Consider the following 26,458-nt stretch of genomic DNA (forward strand, 5'->3'; position numbering starts at 1 on the left):
TTAGTGTGTGGGGAAGAGGGTGGGGGAATACCTTTTGCTGAAATCGTCATTCTCTTATCTTGCCAAAGTATTACAATATCTGAACGAAAATGGGTTGATGTTCTTATTTTAGTGTACTTACACAGTCATTTTAACGTTTCTATTTGATAGTATCCTTAGTATTTCAGTCCAGTGTGGTTATCGATCCATAGGTACAAAGCTGTAATCCTATGGTAGATGTTCAGTAAACTCAAATAAAAAGTTAGATGTCTGAAGTTAAAATAATGCATGAATAAACAGGGACTCTGCCCATAAAACACTCGGCCCGGATGAAGTCTCCATCTCCAGGGAACACACTTGACTCAAATGGCAGGAATTTGCCAGGCCCAGGTGCTAATGCCCATTTCTATAGGAAAGTCATCAACGGATTCCTAATTGCCAAAAATGGATTTTGTTGCTTTGAGTTTGTTTGGCCATTGGGTATCATTCAGACCTGTCTACTGTGCCCTTTCCCCTTCGCCTGTGTGACCACATCACGCTTCCAACCTCCTGGGCCACACCAGAGTCACCGTTTGCTTCTCTTCTCTTACCTGGAATCTGAGTCCTCCCAGGGATGTACTTCAGGCCCCTTTCCTTCCCATTCTACCCATTTCTCTCAGATCTCCCGAGTTTCTGAGTCTAACTCCATCTGTATGCTGACGAGTCCTGGCTTACCTCCCCTCCTCCCTGACCATCCTGAGTTCCAAACCCATGCATCCAGCTTCCCACCAAATGTCTCCTCCTCTTGCATGTTTCACTCCCACGCCCTCCAACCCCTTCTCGGTCCAGCTTCCAGAGTAATCTCCCTAAAACACATATGGTGGCATGAGGGCAACAAAGCAAAGTAGCCCAGTCTAACAGCTACTTGTCAGTCAGCAAGAAAAGAGCATATTTGGGAATTTGGCCTTTATAGAAAGGAAAGTGACATTCCATTAAAAACTTAAAAAAAGAAGAACCTAATTCTTTCCAGGACTTTGCCATGAGATCATCAAGGAGCCTCTGTCTACATAAGATGTCACAGACTCTCCTTGTCATTGCAAAGCACCACGAGAAACCTGCTGTGGAAGGTATGAGCTATAAAGCCACTTGACTGGGCTCTCAAAAACGACAACGTGTCCCAGTTCATCGAGAGTGGAAGGACGAGGGGCTCCTGGGTGGCTCGGTCCATGAAGCATCAGACCCTTGGTTTCAGCTCTGGTCATGACCTTACAGGTCGTGGGATCGAGCCCACATCAGGCTCCACACTCAGTGCAGAGTTGGCTTGAGATTCTCTCCCCTGCCTCCCTCCACCCCAAATAAACCTTTTTTTTTTCTTCAAGGAATAGAGAGAGAACATTTATTCATAACTCATTGATGAGACCATAACCCTGATGCAAAAATATAACAAAATTACAGCCACTCTTCTTAACAGACACAAATTAGAGCAAAATATTAGAAAATCAAACCCAGAGAACGTGTTAAAAAGATAATATGTCATCCCTTCAATAAATGGTGCTGGGAAAATTGGACAGCTACATGCAAAAGAATGAAACTTGACCACTATCTCACACCATACACAAAAATAAACTCCAAATGGATGAAAGACCTCAATGTGAGACAGGAATCCATCAAAATTCTAGAGGAGAACATAGGCAGCAACCTCTACGACATCGGCCAAAGCAACCTTTTTCATGATACATCCCCAAAGGCAAGAGAAACAAAAGATAAAATGAATTTATGGGACTTCATCAAGATTAAAAGTTTCTGCACATCCAAGGAAACAGTCAGAAAAACTAAGAGGCAGCCCACGGAATGGGAGAATATATTTGCAAATGACACTACAGATAAAGGACTGGTATCCAAGATCTACAAAGAACTTCTCAAACTCAATACACGAGAAACAAATAAACAAATCAAAAAATGGGCAGAAGATATGAACAGACACTTTTCCAATGAAGACATACAAATGGCTAACAGACACATGAAAAAATGTTCAAAATCATTAGCCATCAAGGAAATTCAAATCAAAACCACACTGAGATACCACCTTACACCAGTTAGAATGGCAAAAATAGACAAGGCAAGAAACAACAATTGTTGGAGAGGATGTGGAGAAAGGGGATCCCTCCTACATTGTTGGTGGTAATGCAAGTTGGTACAGCCACTCTGGAAAACAGTGTGGAGGTCCCTTAAAAAGTTAAAAATTGAGCTACCCTATGATCCAGCCATTGCACTACTGGTGTTTACCCCAAAGATACAGACGTAGTGAAGAGAAGGGCCATATGCACCCCAATGTTCATAGCAGCAATGTCCACAATAGCTAAATCGTGGAAGGAGCCGAGATGCCCTTCAACAGATGACTGGATTAAGAAGTTGTGGTCCATATATACAATGGAATATTACTCAGCTATCAGAAAGAACGAGTTCTCAACATTTGCTACAACATGGATGACACTGGAGGAGATAATGCTAAGTGAAATAAGTCAAGCAGAGAAAGACAATTATATGATTTCTCTCATCTATGGAACATAAGAACTAGGATGATCGGTAGGGGAAGAAAGGGATAAAGAAAGGGGGGGTAATCAGAAGGGGGAATGAAACATGAGAGACTATGGACTATGAGAAACAAACTGAGGGCCTCAGAGGGGAGGGGGCTGGGGGAATGGGATAGACCGGTGATGGGTAGTAAGGAGGGCACATATTGCATGGTGCACTGGGTGTTATACACAACTAATGAATCATCGAGCCTTACATCGGAAACCGGGGATGTACTGTATGGTGACTAACATAATATAATAAAAAATCATTAAAAAAAAAAAGATATGTCATGACCAAATTGGCTTATTCTAGGAATAAAAAAAATGATTTGAATCAAAGAAATCTCTTGAAAAAAAAAGTGAAAGAAAAATTCCAGGCACCCTTCCCTCAAGACCCCTCCCCGTACTTCCCAGCTCGGGTGCAGGGCCTGATCAAGAACACCGATGTCTGTGTGGGCAAAGAAATCGGATGTTTAATCATTTCTTTTCCTCTCCCAGTAGTTTGTTCTATGCCCCCCCCACCCATCTAGAAGATCCTAGTTCTAAAATCTTAGAGGCAGGGATTTTTTCTGCCCCAAGTAGACCCCGAGGGATGGCCTCTGAGTGTATTCACTAAGGAATTCTGGACCTTCTTTATTCTCTTTAAGTTACTATAATTTTAGAAGCACATCTTCCCTAGAGAAAAGGACCTATTGGTTTATTTTTTATTTTTTTGAAACTCTGTTTTCTGAACTGTGTTGATAACTTCTGAAGAATATAGACACAGGTTTTATAGGTCTTAAGTAATATAACCAGGATTCATCAAACCTCTCTCGACCTTGTTTTTTTTAACTCATTCCAGCTTTCAGTATATATATATCTCATACATGAGATTCCCACATGTGGCCTTTCAAAACACATTGATAGTGAAAGATAAATTCTGTCTTCCAGTCAAGCGAAGGGGGGGAGCTGTACTTCCTGTAATTTGAATTTGAAATTTTTGGTTTTGTTTTTGCTAAATACAAAACCATGATGTTCCTTATGACCTTGCAAATCACATCTGTCCTCCATCTCCCTCTGTCCATTTTGGGATGCTTGCCCCCCACCCCCGCTCTTAAAAATCAATGACGTAGAGAAAAATAGTTTTCATGATATCTGAACTATACGTTACTCCCACATGCCCCACGTTAAACGTCAGCATTTCTGTGTCTTGCTATTGTTTTAACATTTGGTCTTCTGCCTGGGGAGTGGGCGGTGCTCTGTAAGCTGCTTCTACTCAAGCCTCAGCAGAGAAAGCAGTATTTTGTTATGAGGTAGAGTTTCAAGCCAGGCTTTGGCCGGGGTCTTTCCCATTTGGGAGGAGGAAAGTAGAAACAGCCAGCGAGACGATAATTCTCCTTGCATTTTAGCTCATTAAAATCTTCCTTGCTCCTCAGTGAGTTATTTATTGATTTAAGCATCTAGCAGTTTTCCTCTCCAGAAAGAATTAGTATCTCCGAGGTGATCATTGCTAATGGTGGAGATTTTTGTCTTTTCTCTGGGGGATCAGCTGTCCTCCAGTTGCTCATTAGCACAGCCCACTTCAGGGTCATGTTTAAACATGGAGTTGAGGAGTCGGAATGAGATCCCTGAGATTTATAGGTAATGAAAAGAGCAGGTTGTATCAAAGACACCACGTGTAGGAAACCAGGTGTTCTTAAGGGACTTGTGTGAACCTGTGATCCTTGGCTTTTTCCAAAATGAATGTTTCAGTCTCGCACATATTAACTTCCTCTTTATAGACGTTTTCACATGTGCTATTTTTGCTGCTATTGTGTGTGAAAATGTAGCGACATGGCGTTTCTTTTTTTTTTTCCCTAAAGATTTTATTTATTTATTCGACAGAGATAGAGACAGCCAGCGAGAGAGGGAACACAAGCAGGGGGAGTGGGAGAGGAAGAAGCAGGCTCTTAGTGGAGGAGCCTGATGTGGGGCTCGATCCCATAACGCCGGGATCACGCCCTGAGCTGAAGGCAGATGCTTAACCGCTGTGCCACCCAGGCGCCCCGCGACAAGGCGTTTCTTATCTGCTGATCATCTCCAACAAGAGTTAAACATTGGAGTTTCTCTTGAGGCTTACTGTAGTGGTTATCAGTACATGAAGAAATATGTGTTTTTGTTCAGATGTTTAAAGTTCTCTTTCCTTAACACTCTTTGCCCCTCGATTTAACATCACCCAAAAAATCTAGCTGCTTTTCAGATCTGTGTGCGGAGAACGTGTGACATTAACCGCACCAGGGTGCTGGTGATGTTAGCAGTAACTTCTGAATTCCGTTTCATGGTGTTGTGGTCCCACAGGACAAAAACAAAGATGGCGGTTTTAGTAGGGACTTCTCTTCTTTGTAATGTGATTCATGCGGTTGGTTTACTGTGACACCATTTCCCTGTATTCCTCCTGTGCCTTAATGAGGTATGATAGTGGAAAGCGGTGAGTACTATTTGGCTCATTAGTGGGACCCGGTGAATGTTAACTCCCTTTTCCCTGTTGGCGCGATCAAACTGTTCAGAGTTCCCGGGATGCTGACTTTAAAGGATGGCTTTCTCGGCTCTTTGAAAAGCATGCCCTTTAAATTGTTACCGTGTTCCTGCTCTGTCGGGGAACTTGGAGCTCTTCTAGATCCTGGCTTTTTTTCTTCCTAAACCAGGTAGGACTGTCATGGATTTGCTTCCCCTCGCTGCCATCTCTTGTCCTGAGATTTCTAAGAGACGTTAGCGGATGCAGCCTCTTGCCCAAACTGTGTTACGGACTCCTAGGCCGAGTTGCTCACCTGATGCTTCCCCCGGGCTCTTCAGTGATCAGCCCGTCCAGGCTGAGGACAGATGAGGGCACGTGGAGCACATTCATTGATGGCGGCGCTTGGGTGGTGGTCACGGCAGTGGGGGCCACGTTCATGTCTTGTCTGCCACTCCTCTGTCTGATTCTTTTTTTTTTAAAGATTTTATTTATTTATGTGACAGAGAGACAGCCAGCGGGAGAGGGAACACAAGCAGGGGGAGTGGGAGAGGAAGAAGCAGGCTCCCAGCGGAGGAGCCCGATGTGGGGCTGGATCCCAGGACCCCGGGATCACACCCTGAGCCGAAGGCAGACCCTTAACGACTGAGCCACCCAGGCGCCCCCCTCTGTCTGATTCTAAACAATCTGGAGTCAGTTGCAGGGCACCAAAGTCTGTGGAAAAAGCAATGGGGGAAGGAAGAAAGCAGCGTGGGAGAGGGGAGGGCTCTCCCCTCATGGAGTGTTCTAAGACTGGCTCCCCAGGGGAAGCAGGACTCACCGGAGAGGGGCTTCCCCTCCCTGAGCCTCGCTTTCCTTGTCTGTTCAGCGGGTGTGGTAACACCAGCCCACAAAGCTGGCACCCGCGGTCATAGCTGTTTCCCCCACAGGGTGTCCGAGTCCTCCTTCACCTCTCGCTCTCCACATACGGATCCGGTTTGTGGTCGTTGGTTGGTTAGTTGGGTCCATACTGGGACAGGGGTCATTCCTCGGTTGAGATCAGAGCTGATCTCTTCTACCTGTCACCCTCTTATCAGACATGGTCCTCCAGCCCTGTTCTCAGAGTTGGACAGACGGTCGTGATGAATGTGTTCTGTGTCAGGAGTTGCATTCTTGCCTTTTTCTGACCCAAAAAAAAAAAGAAAAAAACCCACAAAAAAACAAAAACGAGCAGTTTGACAGGAGACTAAGCAGAGCCTCCAGGAAAATGAGATTCTTTCTCGAGCTCTTGAAAATCCCCCCACAGATCCAGTAAAAGTTGCAGGTGGGCCTCCTTTGGATCGTGCAGTTGTACAAGCCAGCAGGCCCCCCGAACTGGCCAGGTCTTCGGGCGGCTCCCCTACAGCCTCCCCCGTCTTCCGCCTCAAGCATGAATCCAGATGCCCCCCACCCCGTGCACCTTTCCGTCTCCTGCTTCCATGCGGGCCGTTTTCGTGGCCCCCTCCTTTTCCTGATACCGCGGTTGGTGTGAAGACACGTGGGTGGCGGTACCGCCCGCGGTGTAGGCGCTGAACTGACTGCCCTGAGGAAGTCTTGCCCCTTTGTCTTTTCTTTCTGGGATATGGTAGTCACACCTGGTGCTGATCGGTGCTGCATTAGGAAATCAATGATGTGATTCTGTCCGTGTCGTCCGGGTGGCACCAGCCTCTGGAGCGTTGTCCTCTATTGCATCGAAGCTCGTTGACGCGGATCACTAGTCACGTGTCTCTGCCACAGATTAAAGCGTGCGCGGTGTTTCTCTTTTTCTTTCTAGCTTCTCGAGGCTGATATTGTGGTCTTGGGCTCTCCCAAGCCAGAAGAGATTCCTCTTTCTTGGATACAGCCAGGAACTACAGTTCTCAACTGTTCCCATGACTTCCTATCAGGTGGGTAAATGTCTTTTAAAATTGGTGTTGGGCTGCTGATGAACAGAGGTGAGATTGTTACGAGAAACGTGAACCTTATTCAGAAGAGAGGACATCCCTGAAAGGTCGGTCGTCGTCGACATCCGTGCACAGGATAGGAAACTCAGAATGTTGATGTGCCTACTTTTGGGTTACTTGATACTGAAACCGTACGGTCGGGCAAAGAGAAGCTAAGACGCCAACCACAGTAGCCCCCTCCTGCTCCCACATGCACATGTACCCCTGTTGGCCTCTAGCGTGGAGCAGTCCAGTCACTTGTGACCTGAAGGAGATAATTTGTCCATGGGTGAGGTATGCTAGAAATAGTGGTTTTCAGTCTCGTACAACGAAGCAGAATCTGTTCTCCCAAGGAAATCTTAGATGACCTTCAGCATGTCAAAGCAGATGAAAACAGTTGCTGGAAGGGATGGGAATGGAGACCAGCCCTTGTGTGTCTCTCCGATTCCCCCTTGCAGTGACCCCTCAGAAACTTCCCTGGAGCCCCAGAGTCCCCTCAGGGCAGTGTGAAAGTCACTGTCAGAAACAGAGGTGGTCTGAGGATGGTATTTCGCCAAGGGGATCCAGGAGTGCCCGGGACCACGCAAGACCTCCCTTCAGAGGAGCTCAAGCTGTGCCCACAGCAGGGCACAGAGGCGAGGGGCCAGTCGGGCAGGCCCAGACGGATGCCCTTTTCTCGTTCACTGAAAGACACTCTGAGGCTAGGAGAGCTTTGCACTGTACCTAGCCCACCTTTCCAAGTCCCCGCGTAACGTGTGCAGGCAAGAGACCCTCCTTTCCTGTTACCCGCAGGCTTCAGATTTCAGCGTTGGAGAGGACCGTGCTGAGCGGGCGTGTCGTGCGGCATTTTTCCCCAAAGGTGGTCAGAAGTTGAGCCAAAGTGGGTGGAGGCCCTCTTTCACTTCTGCCAGGACCACACTGGGGTTCTAGATCTTGAAAATCTTAAAACGTAGACTGCTCCACAAGAGAGTGAAATAGAGAATTGTATTAGATTGTGTGTGTGTGTGTGTGTGTGTGTGTAAACTTTGATCCAGTCACCTTGAGATAACCATTTTACATTTTTCCACAAAAAATGCACTAAACTTAATTCGATTGGAAGGTAATAGAAGGAAAAAAAAAACCAATGTGATACTATAAATGTTACTGAAATTCATAAAATAACTGTTTCTTCAAAGAGAAAAATAATGGACCCACCACTCTAGGAAATGTCCCTCCTCCCAGAATTAACCAATCAGATTATAAACCCTCTGGGGCTGCAGGGGGTGGGGTGGATTGGAGGATGTAAGGGACGATTCCCAGGAATCTTCCGGAATATTCAGGTACTGGGCTCTTGGATGAAAAGCACACAGATGAATGAGGCAATTAGAGGTATAATATAATGTGAATGTAGGATTCATTGCTCCTTTTAGCAAACAGAAGGCTTGCACTAAATGACTTCTTTGAAGTATATCTAGTGTTGAAGTATAACTTTCCTCACCTGAAAAAACCAATGCCTAACCCATAAATTATGGGCATGGCTGATTTGCTCCTCTGCCCAGAATTTAGATTAGGAAAGTCAGTTGTGACTTTATGTTCTTTACTGAACACTTCTTTGCTGTTATGTTTTCCTGCTGTTTTTTCAAAATTAGAGTTTATGTATTTAGGACAATTCTGGCATCATCCTGGCTGGAGGGAGGGGCTACTTTTTGGAATGCCTTTGAGCCCTATGTTTCAATATATGAAGGTGACTTTTTTTTTTTTTTAGTGAAGCTGTGCCTTATTTTTAATACATTTCTTTTGAGGACTTTTAGTTTTTAAAGGCATTCATAAAAACACTCGATTTCAATGCAGTGATCCTCCTGGGGGAACAAAAAAGACCAAGGCATTGTGTTTTGACGGAATAATTCTGTATGTAGACTGACTACGGTTAGTTTATTTTAAGTGTGTCTGGTCTAGTACTAGTAGTCTTCTTCTTGATTTTTGAATGCCTAGTGCCCAGAATAGTACCTGAGGCTTAGTATGTGCTCAGTACCGGGTGTCGAATGAGTGAATAAACTTGGACTCAGAATTGTGCTCTGATCGATTGCAGTTTTAAGTTGGTTGCAGATATAAAGACTTCTTGAACTTGTCCCCCACTCAAAAACAGGGCTGAGCAGGCAAAGACAGAGATGAGAAATGCTCCACTGATTAAATAGATGAACATTTTTGCAGTCAGCCCTACTCATAAAAGAGCGTGATATTTCCTGATAGTCAGTTTTAATTTTATTTATTTATTTGTTTATTTATTTACTTATTTATTTAGTTTTTATTTTTTTTTTTTAGAGAGATCCCTTTTTTAAAAAAAGATTTTATTTTTGAGTAATCTCTAAACCCAACATGGGGCTTGAACTTACAACCCTATCAAGAGCCCCCCACTGTACTGACTGAACCAGCCAGGTACCACAGTCAGTTTTAATCTTAGCAACTTTGATTAGTATGAAAATCTGATCTCTGAATAGATTGAAGAAAGGCTTTTCTCCCTTGCCAACTTAAAGAGACTTCTGAAAGCATTATTAAAAAGAAGGGTGCTTTTATTCACACTTAGGAACAAAAGAATTCTTAATAAACTGGTGATTGGTGAAGGCAGGGTTTATAATGAAATTTTCATACTCCTCTTAACGGATCCCACTCCCCCCAACCCCGTAAAAATAGATGGGATGTGGTGATTTACAATGAGGTAATCCTATAGAGGCATTTTATTGAATACCTAATCCCAGGAGAGATTTTTCGAGTGGCTGGTATCCCAGAAGTAGTGCTCAGAAAACAATTACACGTAACTTGCTGGATCTGTTCACTCTTCTGTGGCATGAGTCTAATGTTTAGATTTAAAAGAGGGACATGTATCTTCCCCGAATAGCACTGAATGATACTATGGTGCTTTACTCTGGCATATAAAAATCTGTGAGATGCCAAAGGGAAAATCTGATCTATTGGAAGTGAGTGGAGAAAGTGAATGACTTAATGACTGGCTAATAAATCCTTACCAAGTAAAAATAACTAAATAAATAAAATAAAAGAGGGACATGTTAAAGTTCAGTTTTCTAGCTATACCTAATATTTTATTATTAAGTTTCAAATCACGGAAGCTGTGATTTTGCAGCACTCTGCTTGCTAAAGAGCAGAATGCATCCGAAGCAAGACCATTTCATACTCTGCTATTAAGACGTATTTCCTGATGTGCCCAATGGGACAAAGGAGAAGCTGGTCTTATGTCTCGGGCCCAGAGAAGAGGATCAAAACAGGAATTTTGTGGGTCAGAGCATTTGACAGCATCATTTTAAGTGAGCATAAGTGTATTTACTGTGGGGTGTATCTCAGGGTTTATGCTAATGACCTCGGGGAGCCTGGGAGACCTAAGCTTTCTCTCTTATGGCCCTGAAGGGAGACGGTTTTATGATTAATGTAATGGGAAAAGCATGGAATTTGGGTCAGATTGATCTTATTCAAAGAGAAGAGAGGGGTTTTGGTTTTCTCTTCATTGCATTGTATTCACAAGATGTGTGACTTTGAGCAAGTAACTTAAGGTCTCTGATCTTCAGTTTTCTTGTGGGTAAGATGGGAATGAGGCTCTTGAGAGGAATAAATGAGCTCTCGCCTCACAGCCCCTCATTCATGGGAGCTGCCACCTAGTGGTCCTCTCCCACTCCCTCCTCTTCATTGTCTTCACACCTCTAGCACACAGAATAGCTGTCAGACTTCCTATTAGCAAAATGTAAGCCTGTATTTGAAAATCGAGCCCAGGGAAGGACTCTTCCCAGTGAGTTTCTGAGAATGTAAGAACGTAGCTTTAGAGAACTTAGACACGCATGTAATATACTCATTATCTTTGTGCCCTTGGAATAAAATAAGGATATTTGCTTATAAATTTTGAACTCCAATTATTCTAAAATCCATTACATCTATTACCTGTTTCCCTTATATTTTTTTCCCAGGAAATTCTGGAAGATTTGGACTCAGATGTTATTGCCAGGTTTCATTTCTAATTTTAACTAGTTCTCAGTATAATACATTTAATGTTCTGACTTTTTACAAAAGTCTCAAGCTGTTTAGAATATACAAATCTGTGTTAATTCCTTCCTACTTTAGTTTCAGTGATTTCAAAAGGGCTGTTTATATAAGTTGATACTAATATTTTAATTATATTTCTTTTTTGGAAGATTCTTACATTATATTCTGTTAAAAAATAGTAAGACATTGTTATTCGATAGTGGAATTCAGATGTTTTAAGCTAGGAGTTCAACCCTTGTGAGCATTATTACAAACATTATATTAAGATTTTGTTTATTGTATTTTCCTATTATCCTCTGAGATGAATATATTTAACTTAAAACTAATGGCCAGTGATTTTGAAAGTGTTATCTGTACTAATTTGTAATTTTTTAGCTTTTCCTGTTTTCAGAGCTTCACATAGTTTTTTTTGAGTTACTTGTTCTCCTAGAGGATGAGAAAATATTTGAGAGTTCAATCTATGGGTTCATACAGCGCTTTAGTGATAAGAAGGGTGCCTCGGGCCAGACTGCAGAAAGCTGAAACCTTTCCATATAGCAGAGATGGCAGGAAGACCGAAGAAGAATTTGTGTTGGTCCCTCCCATTTCATTTATTCTGGCAAAATTCCCAGGGTGGTCTCAAAACAGCTCCTGTCAGGGAAAGTACCGTTCTGATTTCCAGGGAAAGCATTATGACACGTTAGCCTTAAATTTTCTTGTTGTAGAAAGTTTGGTTAGCAAGAAAAAATTATAAATGAAAGGCCATCTTTTAAAGTGATTCATTAACCTGTCCTTGGAAGAACCACGAGTAAATGGGGAGTGTTTAGTGGGAAGTGAAAAGACCCATTTGGTTTGGGAGAGGACCCCTGGGACCCCTGCTGAACTCGCAGGCTGAGTGCAGACAGGCTTGGCAGGCGGAGTGTAGACAGCCTCTGGGTGGAGCCCTGCCTCTACACAGGCAGAGGGGTGAGGTAATGATTTCCTTTCTCGATTCCCTTTAGCCATGAAATTTTTTAAGAATGTTATTCCTGATGCAGTAAGTTACCATCTTCATTGCCTCAAGTTCTCCGGATTCAGAACTTTTTAACCAGGTCATCCCTAATATTAATATCCTAAAATACAGTTTCTCAGTTTCTGTGGAAGAATGGTCACATCACTTTTATGACAGGGTACTTGTGATTCTGTTCTGGGAACGTGCGTTGGTACATTGATACCAGCTCCGGGCATGTAGGTTTTTCTTATTTCCTTGTCATTTAAAGATAGAAAAATGAGAGAAGCATATTTCTTTTCCATAATGGTTGGACAAGACCTTTAGATCAGATCTCTCGTGGTTCAAACAAAACAAAACAAATCTCATTCTCTAGACTCTTGGCTTTTGCCTAAATATGATTTATCAAACTGGGAAGTGTTGCTAATCTTGAAATGATACCGAAGGGATATGATTTTCCAACACCCTTAATACATTTGACTATAGAACATCACAAAACACTTACTCTTAAGTGTTTTGTGCTCTTTCTTGCAAAGGACTGTCAGCAAAATGGATAATTTAAAACTAGAGTGGTCCAAACTAGAGGGAAATTGTTTCTTAATTCAAAAATGTTGCTATTAGAAATGCTTCTTTTCTCCAAGGGAGGATATAGACTAAAGCATTTTACATGTGTGCTTATTTTTTGTAACCTTTTTAAGTGCCAACTGACGAAGGGAGAAGTAGAATCCTTATAAATGCCTCTGTAGTTTGAAAACCAGGTCATCCCTAAAATTTAATATCCTAAAATACAATTCCTCAGTTTCTACGGAAAATTGGTCCTCTTACTTTTATGATGGAGATTTTTAAAGTTATCAAAGAGAGCCTGATCTTTCACACTTTTGGCACTTTGGTTGCAATTATGCTGTGTTTGAGTCCCCCTTCTTAGATTTCGTATACATAAGTGAAGTTGCTTTTATTCCATATGTATCATTTAAACCTACACATTAGATGCCAGGCGCTTTGGTGTCGCATTCAATTCTCACAGACTTGTGTGGGGTTATAACTACCCACAGTAATTAATGGGCCCAAAGTCACAGTTGCTGGTTAGAGGTAGAAGCACGATTTTTAACCGGTCTACTCTAAAGCCGGTCAAGAGCCGCAAGGTTGTGCCAGGGACTGGGGACCCACCTGGAGCTGTGCATGACAGCATAAAGTCCTTGGTTGAAAAGGAGAGCATCACTCAGTGCCCTGGCTTTTTCCTAGGAGCAATTGGTTGTAAATGACAGTATCCTGAAAGTCTGTTCCCCCCCCTCGAATTTTTTCTAGGGAAGCATGGATGTGGTTCTCTTGGGGTGCATTTTAATGGTCTCATTGCAGAAGATGATGTGAGTCTCCTTGCTGCAGCTCTACGGATTCAGGTTGGTTTCACACAGCTCTTTGAGAATCTGTGAGTTGAGAGCTTTGTTTAATAGTTGCTAACATTTTGCAAGTGTGTTCTGTGGAGCAGACACAGTGTTAAGCACCTTACCCACATAATGTCCTTTAATTCTTACAACTGCCCTGGAAGATAATGGCATTCCCATTTGGTAGATAAGGAAATGGAAGTTAGAAAAATCTGCCTTTGGTGACGTGACAAGTGTGGGACGGTGACCCAAATCAGGGTCTGTTGTTAGTTATGTATTGCTGTGGAATAAATTATCCCCCAAATTTTGCAACCTAGGACAATAAGCATTTATTATCTCACAGTGTTTGTGGGTCAGAGATTTGGGAACAGCTCAGCTGTATGGTTTTGGCTCAGGGTCTCTCATGCAGTCGAAATCAGGAGGTCAGTGGAAGGCTTGACTGGGGCCGGAGCCTCGCGCTTCCAAGATGGCTCACACACATGGCTGTTGGCAAGGTGCCTTAGACCCTCACCATGCAGACTTCTCAGAAGAGCTGCTCATGATGGGGCAGCAAACTTCTCCCAGAATGAGTGACCCAAAGGAGAAGGCAAGGAGGAAGGCACGGTAGGTTTTATGACCTAGCTGTCAAAGTCACCCACCCCCACTTCCCTGTTTCCTCTTTGCCAGAAGCGAGCCACCAGTCTAGTTCACATTCAGGGGAAAGGGAATCGAGCTCACCTTTCGAAGACAGGAGTATTAAAGATTTTGTGGACTGCTTTTCAAACCACGACCATCTATATGACCCAAAGCCCAAGATCTTCAGCTCGCCACCTATGCGTTCTGCTGGCAGTGACCTTGGCTATCAGGAGAGAAATCAGAGTCTGTAATTCCTGCCACAGTGGAATGAAGCAGAAGCAAGTTTTAGTTTCTTTCTTATATACATGGTGTATACAGTTAAAACTTTTTACTTCCAGGGGCGCTGGCTGGCTCATTCGGTAGAGCATGCAACTCTTGATCTCAGGGCCGTGAGTTCAAGCCCCACAATGGGCAGAGAGTGCACTATAAATAAATAAATAAATAAATAAATAAATAAATAAATAAACAAACAAACAAACAAACAAACAAACAAACAAACAGGGGACCCCCCCCTTTAAAAAATAAAAAAATAAAAATAAACTTGTCACTTCCAAATGGGATATAATATCTTTCTGTAAGGATTGTATGTCTCATTGCAACCTAAGCCAAATTTTATTTCTCTCTGTGTATCACCATTTAACAATTCAGGGCTCTGGTTCTGTTCACCAACTGTAAAAGGATTAAACTTGAAACAGTGTTGCAGAGTTTGGAAGCTAGGTATCCAAGCCGATCATTCATGCGTTCTCACATTTCCCTCATTTTTCTCTTCTCAGAGGAAGAACACACTCTAAAATTTTATTCTAGTCCTTGATGTCTTGAGCGAACGCTTAACCTATCTTATAAGTACCTTGTCTCACGTTTTCCTTTGTAAGATGAACCTACAATGCTAATTACATGTGAATTAAAGTGTTCCTGAGGTTCACTTGGGTTACTGTGCAACTCTCATCCTTTTCACGACGTAACATCTCTGAATGGTATTTTCGTAGTTTACATACCCTGTCATTCAGCCTTTACTTGTATAACATGCTTTCCTTTCTGTCCCTTGAAGAACATGGTCAGCAGCGGAAGGAGATGGCTACGTGAACAGCAGCACGCAAGATGGAGACTTCACTGCTTGAAACTCCAGCCTCTCTCCCCCGTCCCGAGGTATTTGTGGGACTTGTTTATAGCGACGTCAGGCCACCAAAGTGCCTCAGATACCCAGAGTTACTCACTGGGTGGGGGCACGCTTCACGGTATTAGGGCTTTGATGGTAGATAATTTTCTCTAATCACATTGCTGCACTGTTCATTCTATTGTTTAAGCCCTAAAAATTAAACACCAAAGAATATGTGGACCATATTCTGTCCGTTCTAGGATGTTTATTTTTTTCTTTTCTGAAGTCAGGATGTCCTTTACTGTTGGTGATGTATCCTGTGTTACATGGCATTGTTTTTTCTTCTTAGTGGTCTATAACATAGTGGTGTCTTATATTTGACAAAATACAGTAATATGATGTTTGGAATATGCTTTTCGGTGTTGGAAATGCCCAACTCATCTGTCAGCCTGGTCTTCACGGCCACGTGGGTGTCTATGCTGGGGGTAAATGACCAGCCAAACCAAACCCCATTCTATGTGGGAAGTGAGTTCAGCTTTCCTCAGATCATAGTAATATCTACTATCTGACAGGGTTTTCTGTGATACTCCAGATGGGTATTTTCTTCGGCGTAGCATTTAATGAGGTGCAAGCCATATATTCCCTGCATAAATTTGGAAATACGCAGAGCAGGGATAATTCATTAGATAAGATATCAGAGCCAGAGAAATGCATTTTGCAGCTTCATCGTGGGTCGCCCTGGCTGCCCCCCACTCTAGTGAATTGGGCCCCCCTCCTTTGTCCAGGCATGCACAAATGCCATTGGAAAACAGTGCACTGAAAAGAACACATCATAGATAAAGCCTCCAGGAATTGATGAATTTTTCATTTGATAAACCACTTGCTTTTGAGATTTGATCCATTTCCTTGGGCCGCAGCTGAACGCTCACGGTTCCATTCTACCCACCCGGCTATGTGTTCACCCCTGAAATAGACTGAACATCGTGTCACCTTCTGTGTTCATCAATACATAAATTCCGGGGAATGTTGTGTTTTGTAATGTCACTCACCCCTGTTGTGCAATGTTTCATCAAATATCTTAATTTTTTTTAAGTTATTTATGTTGTTAAAGGACTTTAGTTTTTAAAAGCAAATGAGTACGTTCTACTTATAGAGAGTGAGAAAAAAAAATTGAGGTAAACTCTGCCAGACTGTGTACCAAAGTCTTTGCATAAATCTAAATAAATTCCACTTGGGGGAAGAAGTGTTTTAATTGCTGAACCAAATTTGACTTCTGAGGTATGGGGGAGGGGGAGACAGGCTGAGTAGTTTATAAATTCCTCAAAAATCAAAACAATGTCACTGTCACTCTTTAGCTAGTGAGGAAAAAACTCTGGAGGTTTTCCAAAAGTCGGCATTTCCATTTAGAGATTTGGGGAGGAGAGAAAGAGAAAAAAGGTATAGACAGGAAGGCAAAATGAAGTGGGAGCATAGGCAGTGAAGGGAGAGGGGGAGAACTGGAAAGGAAAATGCAGAAATGAGTTTACTGTTACCTCGTGCCCCAGGTCAGAATTCCATGGGGTCGTGGAGAACAGAGAGCAGTGTGAGGGCTTCGAGTCGATTATCAGCAGGAGCAAAGAAAGAAAAATCAGAGCAGCGGGCCTCCTGCCAGTGGAGACGGCTGGGCCCCCAAATAAGGGCTCCAGGGTTGAGGCAGGGCACTGCTGTCTCCCCAGGTATCAACCCTGATGACCGACCGAGTCTCTGATGCCTGCTCTCCCCAGCTCTGTCTTGGGCCTGCCATGCCTTCCTCTCAAACAGGGGCTCAGTCCAGCAAATGGACGGCCTGAGCCCCTATTAAAACCAAGAGCTGAGCTCAGGAGCCCCAAAAGACTCTCTGAGAAGTTTAGCACAGGCCGATTTCATAGTACTCCTGTCAGCTTAACAGTGGTGTTCTCATCTTGAGAGTAAAATAGGATAAACGATTTGCCCAGTAACACTTGGGTGTTCCAAACCTTTCCTGTATTTGAAGTTAAGCTTCAAGCACTAGGTCCTTTTACTGACGGTTATGCAATTAATAAAATATTTTGAACTGTGATTTTGGATTCGAAGTAGGAAAAAGAGAGGGAAAAGTATGGACATGGATAAAACAAAATAGCATTTCCACATTTTTGAATAGCCAAGAGACACATGCGGCTAGCCCAGTAAGAGCATTATGCAATGACCCATCTATTCATGCTTACCGAAGACAGGGATGAGCCACAGAGAGCACTGTACTTGACAAGGAATATACAGTTCTCTCCTATGGTCTTGGTGTTATCTTTGTACCTGGGCAGAATTCTACGATCCTCATGAGATTTTAAGAGTTGCTTCCCTAAAGAAAGATACCATTTCTTCATGCACATTAATTATTAGCAGTTGTGCTTAATACTGCTGGGGACAGAGGACAAAGCAATTGCTCTGATTGAATTGTTGGCATGGCGTATAGCTGTTTTCACTTCCCGCACTGACCACCTAAGCTGAGGAGACTCTTGCCTCTTATGTGTTTTCCCCCCAGTGATCTTGAGATTTCAAGAGCACAGACTCCAAAAGCCGTCGAAGTCCTTGCCAAGGAGATAGGATTGCTTGCAGATGAAATTGAAATCTATGGCAAAAGCAAAGCCAAAGTACGTTTGTCCCTGCTGGAAAGGTTAAAGGATCAAGCAGATGGAAAATACGTTTTAGTAGCTGGGTAAGACTACTTTTAAAATCTATTTTACTAAGAAGGCCTGTTTATAAAACTCTCTTCCCTATTTCTGTCTGTCATCACACCCCTCACATCCATTCTTTTCTCAAGCTTGACATTTTTGTCCATTTCACTTGGCATTCCTTCATTTGACATGAGGTAAGTTTTCATTTTGAGTGCAAAACAAATTAGTCTCTTCCACAAAATATATAAAGTGTAACGAGTTCCTAATCCAGTATTTTATTTTTTTGTTTTTCATATTATGTTTTTGATCATCCTTGTTCTGTTGTGGATTTTGCATTTAGTTTTTTTTTTGTGATAAAAATCAAAATAAGAATTAAAAGTAAAATATTTTGAACTGGGCAGGGGGTATTTGTGTTCTACTCAGAAATAACATTTTAATGGAAAGTGTACAGATAATTGTGTGAAACTTAACATTTTCCTGTTAATATCCTTAATATTTATTTATGTATTTGCATTACGAAAGTTCATTATTTCTCTTTTCTTGCACTTTAAAATTAATATTGGGCCATTTTCATTTGTGTTGATCGTTTTAGAAAATTTGTGAAAAGGGGTGTTTATTTTCCCTCTTTTTAAAAAAAGAAATATGTTCACAGGCTGAAAAATGATCGAAAACAAGGGATTTAAAATATTTTTTCAGTGTGACCTGAGGGGACATCAGGAGACCATATAAATTCCTTTGTTGTCTTGAAATTTCATTGCAGTGACTTATCGATGATCTGTAGGCCAAGGCTTAAGGCACAAAAACCTGTTTGTTAACAGGCAGAGACATCTCTTACAACTGGACTTGACTCTTGCTTAGCTTTATTTTTACATATTTTATTAGTAATGTAAACGCCTTGTTTCTTTATCTGGTTATAATGTCACACCTACTCATAAAGCTATTCCAAAATGCAGCAGAGTGTCAACAAGAAAGTAAACCATGCCAAATCCTACCACCCAGAGGCAGGGGCTGTTAACCTTTGAGACCATCTTCCCCGGGCTGCTCTGTACGCAGCGCGATTATCCAGCAGTGTGTCGTGTACCTAGCTCACTCCGTGCGGGTCCGTATAGAGCTGGGTGATCAGTTTGCATGCCTGCGTATCGTTCCACTGTTCCCATCCTAGATTCTGGGGGACAGAGCAGTAAAAATGCCTAGGCTGAGGGTGGGTTCCATTTCACACATCCTCCCGGCACCGTGAAGCCCCGGCTGGCACCGTGAAGCCCCGGCTGGCACCGTGAAGCCCCGGCTGGCTCCGTGGCTGACACTTCAGCATGCTGCTAATTCTTCAAGGATATTCCAGCCAAAAAAACGATTTGAAAATATCATAAGGATGTGCCACAATTTATTTAACCAACTCTCCGTTGATGGGCACTTAAATTGCTTCCCAGGTTTGGCCACTATAGGCAGTGCTAGAATCAACAGCCCTGCACGTGCTCACCTGTATACTTGCCCAGTGACCTCGTTGGGAAAAATCCCTAGAGGTTTTAAATTCAGTGTTTTAAAACTACAAAGAAAGATAAAACTACAATCCATAATTTCATCTTCTTAGGGGCCAAATACTTTCTTCATATATTTCTTTCTCTCCCCTTCTCCCTTCTCTTTCTCCAGCTCCTCTGTCCCTCTTTTGGAAGGATAGACAGCGAGGGCTCTGAGAGTCACTCAGTGGTTGTGGTTTTAAGGAATTCATGCCTTGCCTGTGGTTTAAACCTCCCTCAGGCTTCCAGGCTCACTACAGTTGGACTCCCAGTCCTACCGGGGTCCTTTCCAATCTAGGACCCCACCCCTAATGTCTCCGTAACTGGAGCTGCAAGAAAGCTCCATGCTGAGAGGAAAGGTTGGCCTCACCTACAGGCACCCCCAGGGCCAGATGTGTGAAAGGAGCCAGCTGACTTGGGGAATGGGATAAGGGACCCCTGGGTCCCAGGGTTTGGCGCACACACAGAATCAGTGTTGCTTTTCTGAAATGTGCTTGATACAAGTTTATTTTCAGAAATACACTCTGGGACATTCAGAACTTCAAAAGTAAATATAGTATTTTATCCACAAATTTGCTTCCCCTTTTCCAGGCTCTAAGTGATTTTGGTAGGTGGATTTGCTGGTCTTCTCCCCCTGTTTAAGGTGGGAAAATTTAAGGAAAACTCAGGAGGATGCGCTCTCTGTATACCAAGGAAGAATCAGGCAGTAATTTTTCATATGGAGTGGCTGTGATTCACTCTTGTGGGCGCTCGTTAATACTGGAAATAAAAACACAGATCTACACGTGGCCCTGCCCTTAGCTGGGAGCACAGGAGTGATACTTACAAAACACAAGCTCTGATGGTATTATTATCAGATTCCTAACTTGAAGTCCTCCTGTCAAGGGCTGGCCTCCAGCCACATGCTGGAGAGTGACGGCTAGCCTGGCTTCCCCAGGTTATGGCTGTGTGTCGGTCCGTGCCCAGTAGAACATTGCTTCTTGCCCCACCTTGTCTCTTTGCCAGCATTCATATGTGCATCTGAGCTGAAGAAGCCAGGTTGTCGTATTGTCCATAGAAATGAAATGAAACCTGAATTCTCCAGTACAGATTTAACCCCAAGAGAAAACCAGTTCTTTTTCTGAAGTTGTGGTATATATGTTCCTTATAGCACAAAGATCTATGAAGGAACAAAAATTAAATTGTGTTCCTTTCAACTGCATTGGGAAAAAAAAAAAGCTGTGAGGGTAGGATTTTGAGACGTAACCTGCATCTGCAGGAAAGCCTGAAGGGTTTTAGAAAATATATACCACACTATGTAACCCACACAAACACCAAATGATATATTTTATAAGTGTGTGAGCTGCCTTTTTAATAGCTGGATGTTTGAGATCAGTTTAAAACACCAGACATTTTATTTATAATCTAAAATGAAAAGTTCATTTGCAATAAAAACCACCTCCATAGTTTTACTTTTGGTCACATCAGTTAATGGAAAGTGACAGTCGTTAAACCATTACACACGCTGTCCCTGCTTCTTCAGAAATAGAAAGGACCCCTCCATTAAATGGAAAATTATTTCCTTTTCCGGCAAGATTTTTTTTTAATATATATTCTGGAAATAATACTGGCTTACAGTGTAAAGATTTAACGTAATGAAAAGCAAGAAGGAGAAAACGAAATGTCTCATGACTCGGAAGTGTTAAAAAATTTTTATATTTCCTTCCAGGATTTTCTCTCTATATCTATCCTTTTTACACATTGAGATCATGCTATAAATACCATTTTATGTCCTGCTTTTATTTCTGAATAACATGAGTCTTTCCCTGTGCTTTAGCAGAATTCAGAAACTCAAGTAATTCTTCAAGAAACCTAAATAACATATTTGTGGTTGTATGTTTGAACTTATGCATAAATGTGATTTAAATGTGTCAACAGTAGAATTAAAATATAAAACAATGGGATTTAAAAAAAAAAAATCTTCTGCTAATAACCCAAATGCGGCACAGATTAATTCTTCTTAAAAGCCGTTCTTCAAACTTCAGAGTTTCTCATTCCATCAGCATCATCTGTATTCCATCAGCTACACATCGCGTGGTATTTACACCTATACATCACTGTATTTGCTTTGCCTGACAAAATGAAAAGTATTGGGAATTGTTCAGGGAAGTATGCCAAAAGAATCTTAGGGGCTCTTGAGTTTTACATATTTTCCCAGTTACACTAATGAAAAGGAATTTGTTTGAGAACTTGCCTCGGAGTGCAGCTGTAGGGCATTGAATGTGTGTGCAGGCTGGGCTCCCCGGGCCCTTCACCGATTTCTGTGCCCAAGTTTGTAGAACTCTGAATTGCTCGGGCAGAGCAGTGCAAAAAGCAGCCCAAATTTGTCTGTGAACAGACTGAATTTCACATGAAAAAAATAGCTAAAAGCCTTATCCCTTACTTCTTTCATGTATAGAATGCCAAATACCTCATCTGATTTTTTCTTCTTTTAATATTCCAAACCATTCCTTTGGTAAGTGTAAAAATAACCTTTACTGACTTTAAGACTTTTGTTTCCCTGCCTTGGGTGACTATTTAAATACTTATGAGGTTTTTGCTATCTGCGCAACTTGCAGAATAAAACAAAGGTATTTAGAAGAAACCACTGCTGACGGGGCCTTTGAACTGCTCACATCAGTCAAGTGCGATGGGTAACACAAGCCGCTGGACTCTAGAGTTTGTTGTCAGGCGTAAGAGCTTTTAAAAACTTCCCAGTCAGGAAGATGCCTGGGATGGGTGATGTATATTCCTGTGCTGCTTGAGCGGGTAGTTTCGGAGCTCATGGGTAGACCTGTGGCTCACGACCGTAATACTGTTCTCGGTTCTCGATTTTGAGAACTGTGCACAGTTTTACCACTACCATCTGCATAAGCAATCTCTTTGACCTTGGAGTAAATGGTAAACTTAGTATGTGTCTAAACTGTCACAGAGTACTTCAGTACATGGATACTGTAGTTGACAGTAACCTATGCATCTTAGAAAAGACAGCGTTGCTTTGTCAAGCGTTTTTTGCTCCCGTGTGCCTGGGCGGGTGACAGAAATGCAGTGAGAGTGGGCGTAGTCCTTCACCTCAGCAAGCTTGTGGGCTGGTAGGCAGGACAGCCATGTCAGGAAGCTCGTAACGATGCCCTCAGAAAAGTTATATAAGTACACAATTAAATGCTCTGGGACATAGAGAGGAGCAGATAAAGCTGCGGGGAGATGTTGAGAAAGAGAATGAACAAAAACCACAGTTCCCTCTCCATAAACTCGAAGCTCTTATAGAAAAAAGAAATTAGGTAACACGGTGCTTGTTGTTTTCTGAGTCGACTTGATAATTTGGAGTTGAAGTTAAGGATAGTGGGACAATTAAACCCAAGTCTGATATCAAGAGTAGGAATGAGGTAAAATAAAATTTTTAGTGGAGCTCTCCTTTTATTGCTCCCAATAAATACTTCCTGCTTTTTGATTTTCTTGAACTGTATTAGTTGGCAGAAAGCTCAGCGGTCCTGTGTTTCTAATTAAGAGTTGGATGGTTAGCTGAAGTTCTGAGGAGGTCATCTCTGGGTGTGTCTGCTTTGGGCTGTCTCCAGCAGCTATGTTAGCACATCCTTGGGAATGAAAATGTAATTCTTCATGTGACACACTGAAGTAAACCACCTATTCCTTTGCAAACAGTAAGTGGTCAGTACAGTACTTAATCCACCCTATCTTTGATACCACTTTTTCTTTTCAGGCTATCATAAGATCATGATGCCTGTGGCTGACCAACTGCTTTTATTCTTGTTGTACTGAGGAAAGAGAAAGTTGACTCAACGCGTAAACACTTTCTTGTAACTGAGTCTTCACGATGACCAAGGGTCGTGTGGCTTGAGGAGTTTGAGGTTTACTTCACCAAGCGTGTTTGGGTTGGCACACCAGCTCCCTACCAGTGACCTTGTTGCTCTGCGCAGGGATGGCTGCCAGGCCCTCACCTGGCGTCAGGCGTCTCTGTGGCATGTGATTCTGTGCGTACTTCCCGTGGTTCCCTTCAGAGACTCCCCTGTCACACCCCTGCCTCATCCTCAAGATTTCTCTCTTCTGCTCCTTCTGAGTTTCCTTTCCTTTCTTCTAACCATTCCTTAAGAGAACATGTTCTGGGCAATTCTGTCCTGATCTCTCTTCGTACAGTGTTTACTCTGAGTGATCTTTATTGTTCCCATGCTTTATATTGCCAAGTAATGGTTAGCAGCAGTGACCATTTCTATCCATAGAAGTAACCTGGGGAAGTCTGCTGGCTTGCCTGGTTTTGATGTCCAGCTCTCCTGCTTACTAATTGTGTGGCCCTGGGTGAGTTAACCTTTTTGTGCCTGAGTTTCCTCATCAATCAAATGAGGATAAAAAAGAACCCGATAAGCATAAAGACGGAACCTCACATTTTAACTACCCCAAACCCACAGTTTTATCTGGCTAACATTGATTCATTTGTGAGCTCTCAGCTTAGTTGTTACTTTCTCTGTGAAGGCTTCCCTAATGCTCCAGATCTTATCAGATCCTCCTGCCATGTGCTCTCGTGACACAGTCTCATTGCCAAGTTCCTGTCCTATGTGTTTATCACTTTCGTTTGAATTGCTGGTGGATCTGTCCATATCTCCCATCAGCTGTAAGCTCTGGGAGGGCAGTGATGGAGTCCAATGTGGTCACCACTATCTCCCCAGGATCTAGTGGCCTGGTAGTACTTAATAAATGTTTGTTGGGAGAAGGACTGATTGTATTGCCATGGTGGGCTGAGGTAGTTGGGGATGGGATGATATATCTAAGGGCCTTACTTCTTTGTGGTCACATCACTAGGTTTTTTGTAGGTCAGAAAATTCTGACTATCGGGGCGCCTGGGCGGCACAGCGGTTAAGCGTCTGCCTTCGGCTCAGGGCGTGATCCCGGCATTCTGGGATCGAGTCCCACATCAGGCTCCTCCGCTATGAGCCTGCTTCTTCCTCTCCCACTCCCCCTGCTTGTGTTCCCTCTCTCGCTGGCTGTCTCTGTCAAATAAATAGATAAAATCTTTAAAAAAAAAAAAAAAAAAGAAAGAAAATTCTGACTATCAGTTTCGTCATGATGGAGCATCCTGGACGACCTCACTGGCACCATCTAATTCATTTGAGACCGAGCTGTAAGCCACAATGACAGTTTTTAGATCTTGGGACAGTGGTTAGAGTATGCTGAGGAGCAGTTTTATGGGTCCTGACTTGGGAATGTAATACACGCCGGTCCACTTGCTTGATGCTGTGATGGTGTGACTGTTGTGTGATGTTTGGTGTTGCAGGGCGTTGTGGTCAACACCGTCCGGAGCAGTTGTGCTCTCCTTACTGCTGAGTAGTGTTGGGCTAATTCTTCCCTGATGTTTGAGGGGCTGTTGTATGAGAAGGAATAGAGTTTAGTATGTCTGACTTCATGAGACAGGAGCTACAGGAATGCAGACATCTCTTCTTTAGGACAAAAAACTGTCTAACTGTAAAAACTGGAAGTGAATGGGCTCCCCTAGAGTTAATGAGCCTCATCACTGTTTGTGTTGAAACATGGCAGAGACAAGCCCTGAACACTAGTATCTAGAAGGAGATGGATGAATGAGGACAACGGGATGCCTTCCAATCCTGAGAATCTGGCCGTGGATCACCGAGAAGGCCTTGCGCCGCCTACATTGTGCCCCCAGTAAATGGCCCTAGAAGAATGAATGCCAGATCCCCCATCAAGAAGAAACAACATTGTCTTAATTATTTAAACCATTTGATGGATAATTCTGTGCCATTTCTTAAAGCTGAGAATGTTATCACTGCTGAGTACCTTTTCTTTTTTTGGTCTCTTGCTGAAGGTGTGTCTGTATCTTGGCTTTAAGCACGGCCTGTGTCATGTGGGTAGACTATAAAGGTCCATGAAAATTGAAATAGTAAGTGAATTTTGGGATGGCATGTTCTCTTCCAATATCCTCTGATTTGCTTTTGGTACCTTAGGTTGATTTTGCATAGATTGTTCAGGAAATATTATTAAATTCTTTTTTTTTTCCCCCTCCAAACCAGGATCACACCCACCCCTCTTGGGGAAGGGAAAAGCACAGTGACAGTTGGGCTCGTACAGGCATTGACTGCACACCTGAACATCAACTCCTTTGCCTGTCTCAGGCAGCCTTCTCAAGGACCAACTTTTGGAGTTAAAGGTACTTGATTTAACAACTGGTACATTTTTCAGAGCAAAATCTAGGACAGAGAAAAGTTGTGAAAGAACATTATCAACAGGGAGTTAAAATTTGTCAGGGAAACTGGTACATCTCATCCCCACAGAGGGGGCTGCAGGTGGGGGGGGGTTCAGCCGAACCCCCCAGGAAACCCATTTCCCTGGTTCCCTGGAGCAGTCGCTGGGCCCATGCTCACCACTCCAGCCCTGGGTGGAAGCCTTTGAGCTCATCAGGACTTTTTTGCCAGGCCATTTTGCGATTCTTCCATTCATTGGTGTTTTATCATCCCTGCCACAGAGAAAGGGCTTTCCATCCAAACAGCTAGAGAGCCTTTCATTTGGGCCCGAGGGCTCATCCCATCAAAGTTGCCGTCAGGCCTTCCGAGCTCTGGAAACTGACCGGCTGTGGACAGAGATGTGGTGAAATTTCTGTCTGGCTGTGCTGGGCCTACATCTGGCACCTTCACACTCACTGCTCCTTCTCCGGGGATTTATCGTGAGGTCATTCTTCAGCTCACATAACAATAGCATTTATTGCCGCAATTACTATTTGTTCTTGGCACTTAGTGGTTTTTAGCAGGATGATATTTATGTTACTGTCACGGACGTTAATAAGCCCTAGCTCATTAAGTACTGATAACTCATAGAATGTCATACGTTATGCAGTGGAATGAACACTAAACTCGGAGCGGAGGGCTGTGGTCTTATTTGTGGCCGTGTCTTTTACCGCTGTGTGACCTTTAGCCAGTTGTCACCTCTCCGAGCCATATCAGCGAAAGCACAAAATGGTGTATAATATCTGGCTTACTGGGTTGTGAGGACCAAATGGGATAGCATATAAAAACACGGTACACTGTAAAACAATAGGACACGGGAGGTATCACTCTTGTTTTAAGAAAGTGAAATATTTTCAGTGTAGTAACTTCGCTATTTTGAGGGATAATCAGCGTAACAAACCTCACATGCTATTACCTAAAATCAATCAACTGAATTTTACAATGTGTCAGTCTGAGTTCACCAGGTGGATTTTTTTGAAGA

General features: G+C 42.9%; 1 protein-coding gene across 1 annotated transcript in view; it reads left to right on the plus strand.

Annotated features, from left to right (window-relative positions):
* Nucleotides 1–26,458, plus strand: part of MTHFD1L (methylenetetrahydrofolate dehydrogenase (NADP+ dependent) 1 like) — a 184,770-nt gene that overhangs the window by 24,710 nt on the left and 133,602 nt on the right. Inside the window, exons 8-12 of the mRNA XM_045805348.2 lie at nt 6,797–6,908; nt 13,243–13,334; nt 14,983–15,080; nt 17,567–17,740; nt 25,267–25,403. Coding sequence (XP_045661304.2) covers nt 6,797–6,908; nt 13,243–13,334; nt 14,983–15,080; nt 17,567–17,740; nt 25,267–25,403 — 613 coding nt within the window. The remainder of the gene's footprint in view (nt 1–6,796; nt 6,909–13,242; nt 13,335–14,982; nt 15,081–17,566; nt 17,741–25,266; nt 25,404–26,458) is intronic.

Source organism: Ursus americanus, chromosome 11 (assembly GCF_024610735.1).
Source record: "Ursus americanus isolate L20-20 chromosome 11, mUrsAme1.1.p, whole genome shotgun sequence".
Taxonomy (NCBI): domain Eukaryota; kingdom Metazoa; phylum Chordata; class Mammalia; order Carnivora; family Ursidae; genus Ursus; species Ursus americanus.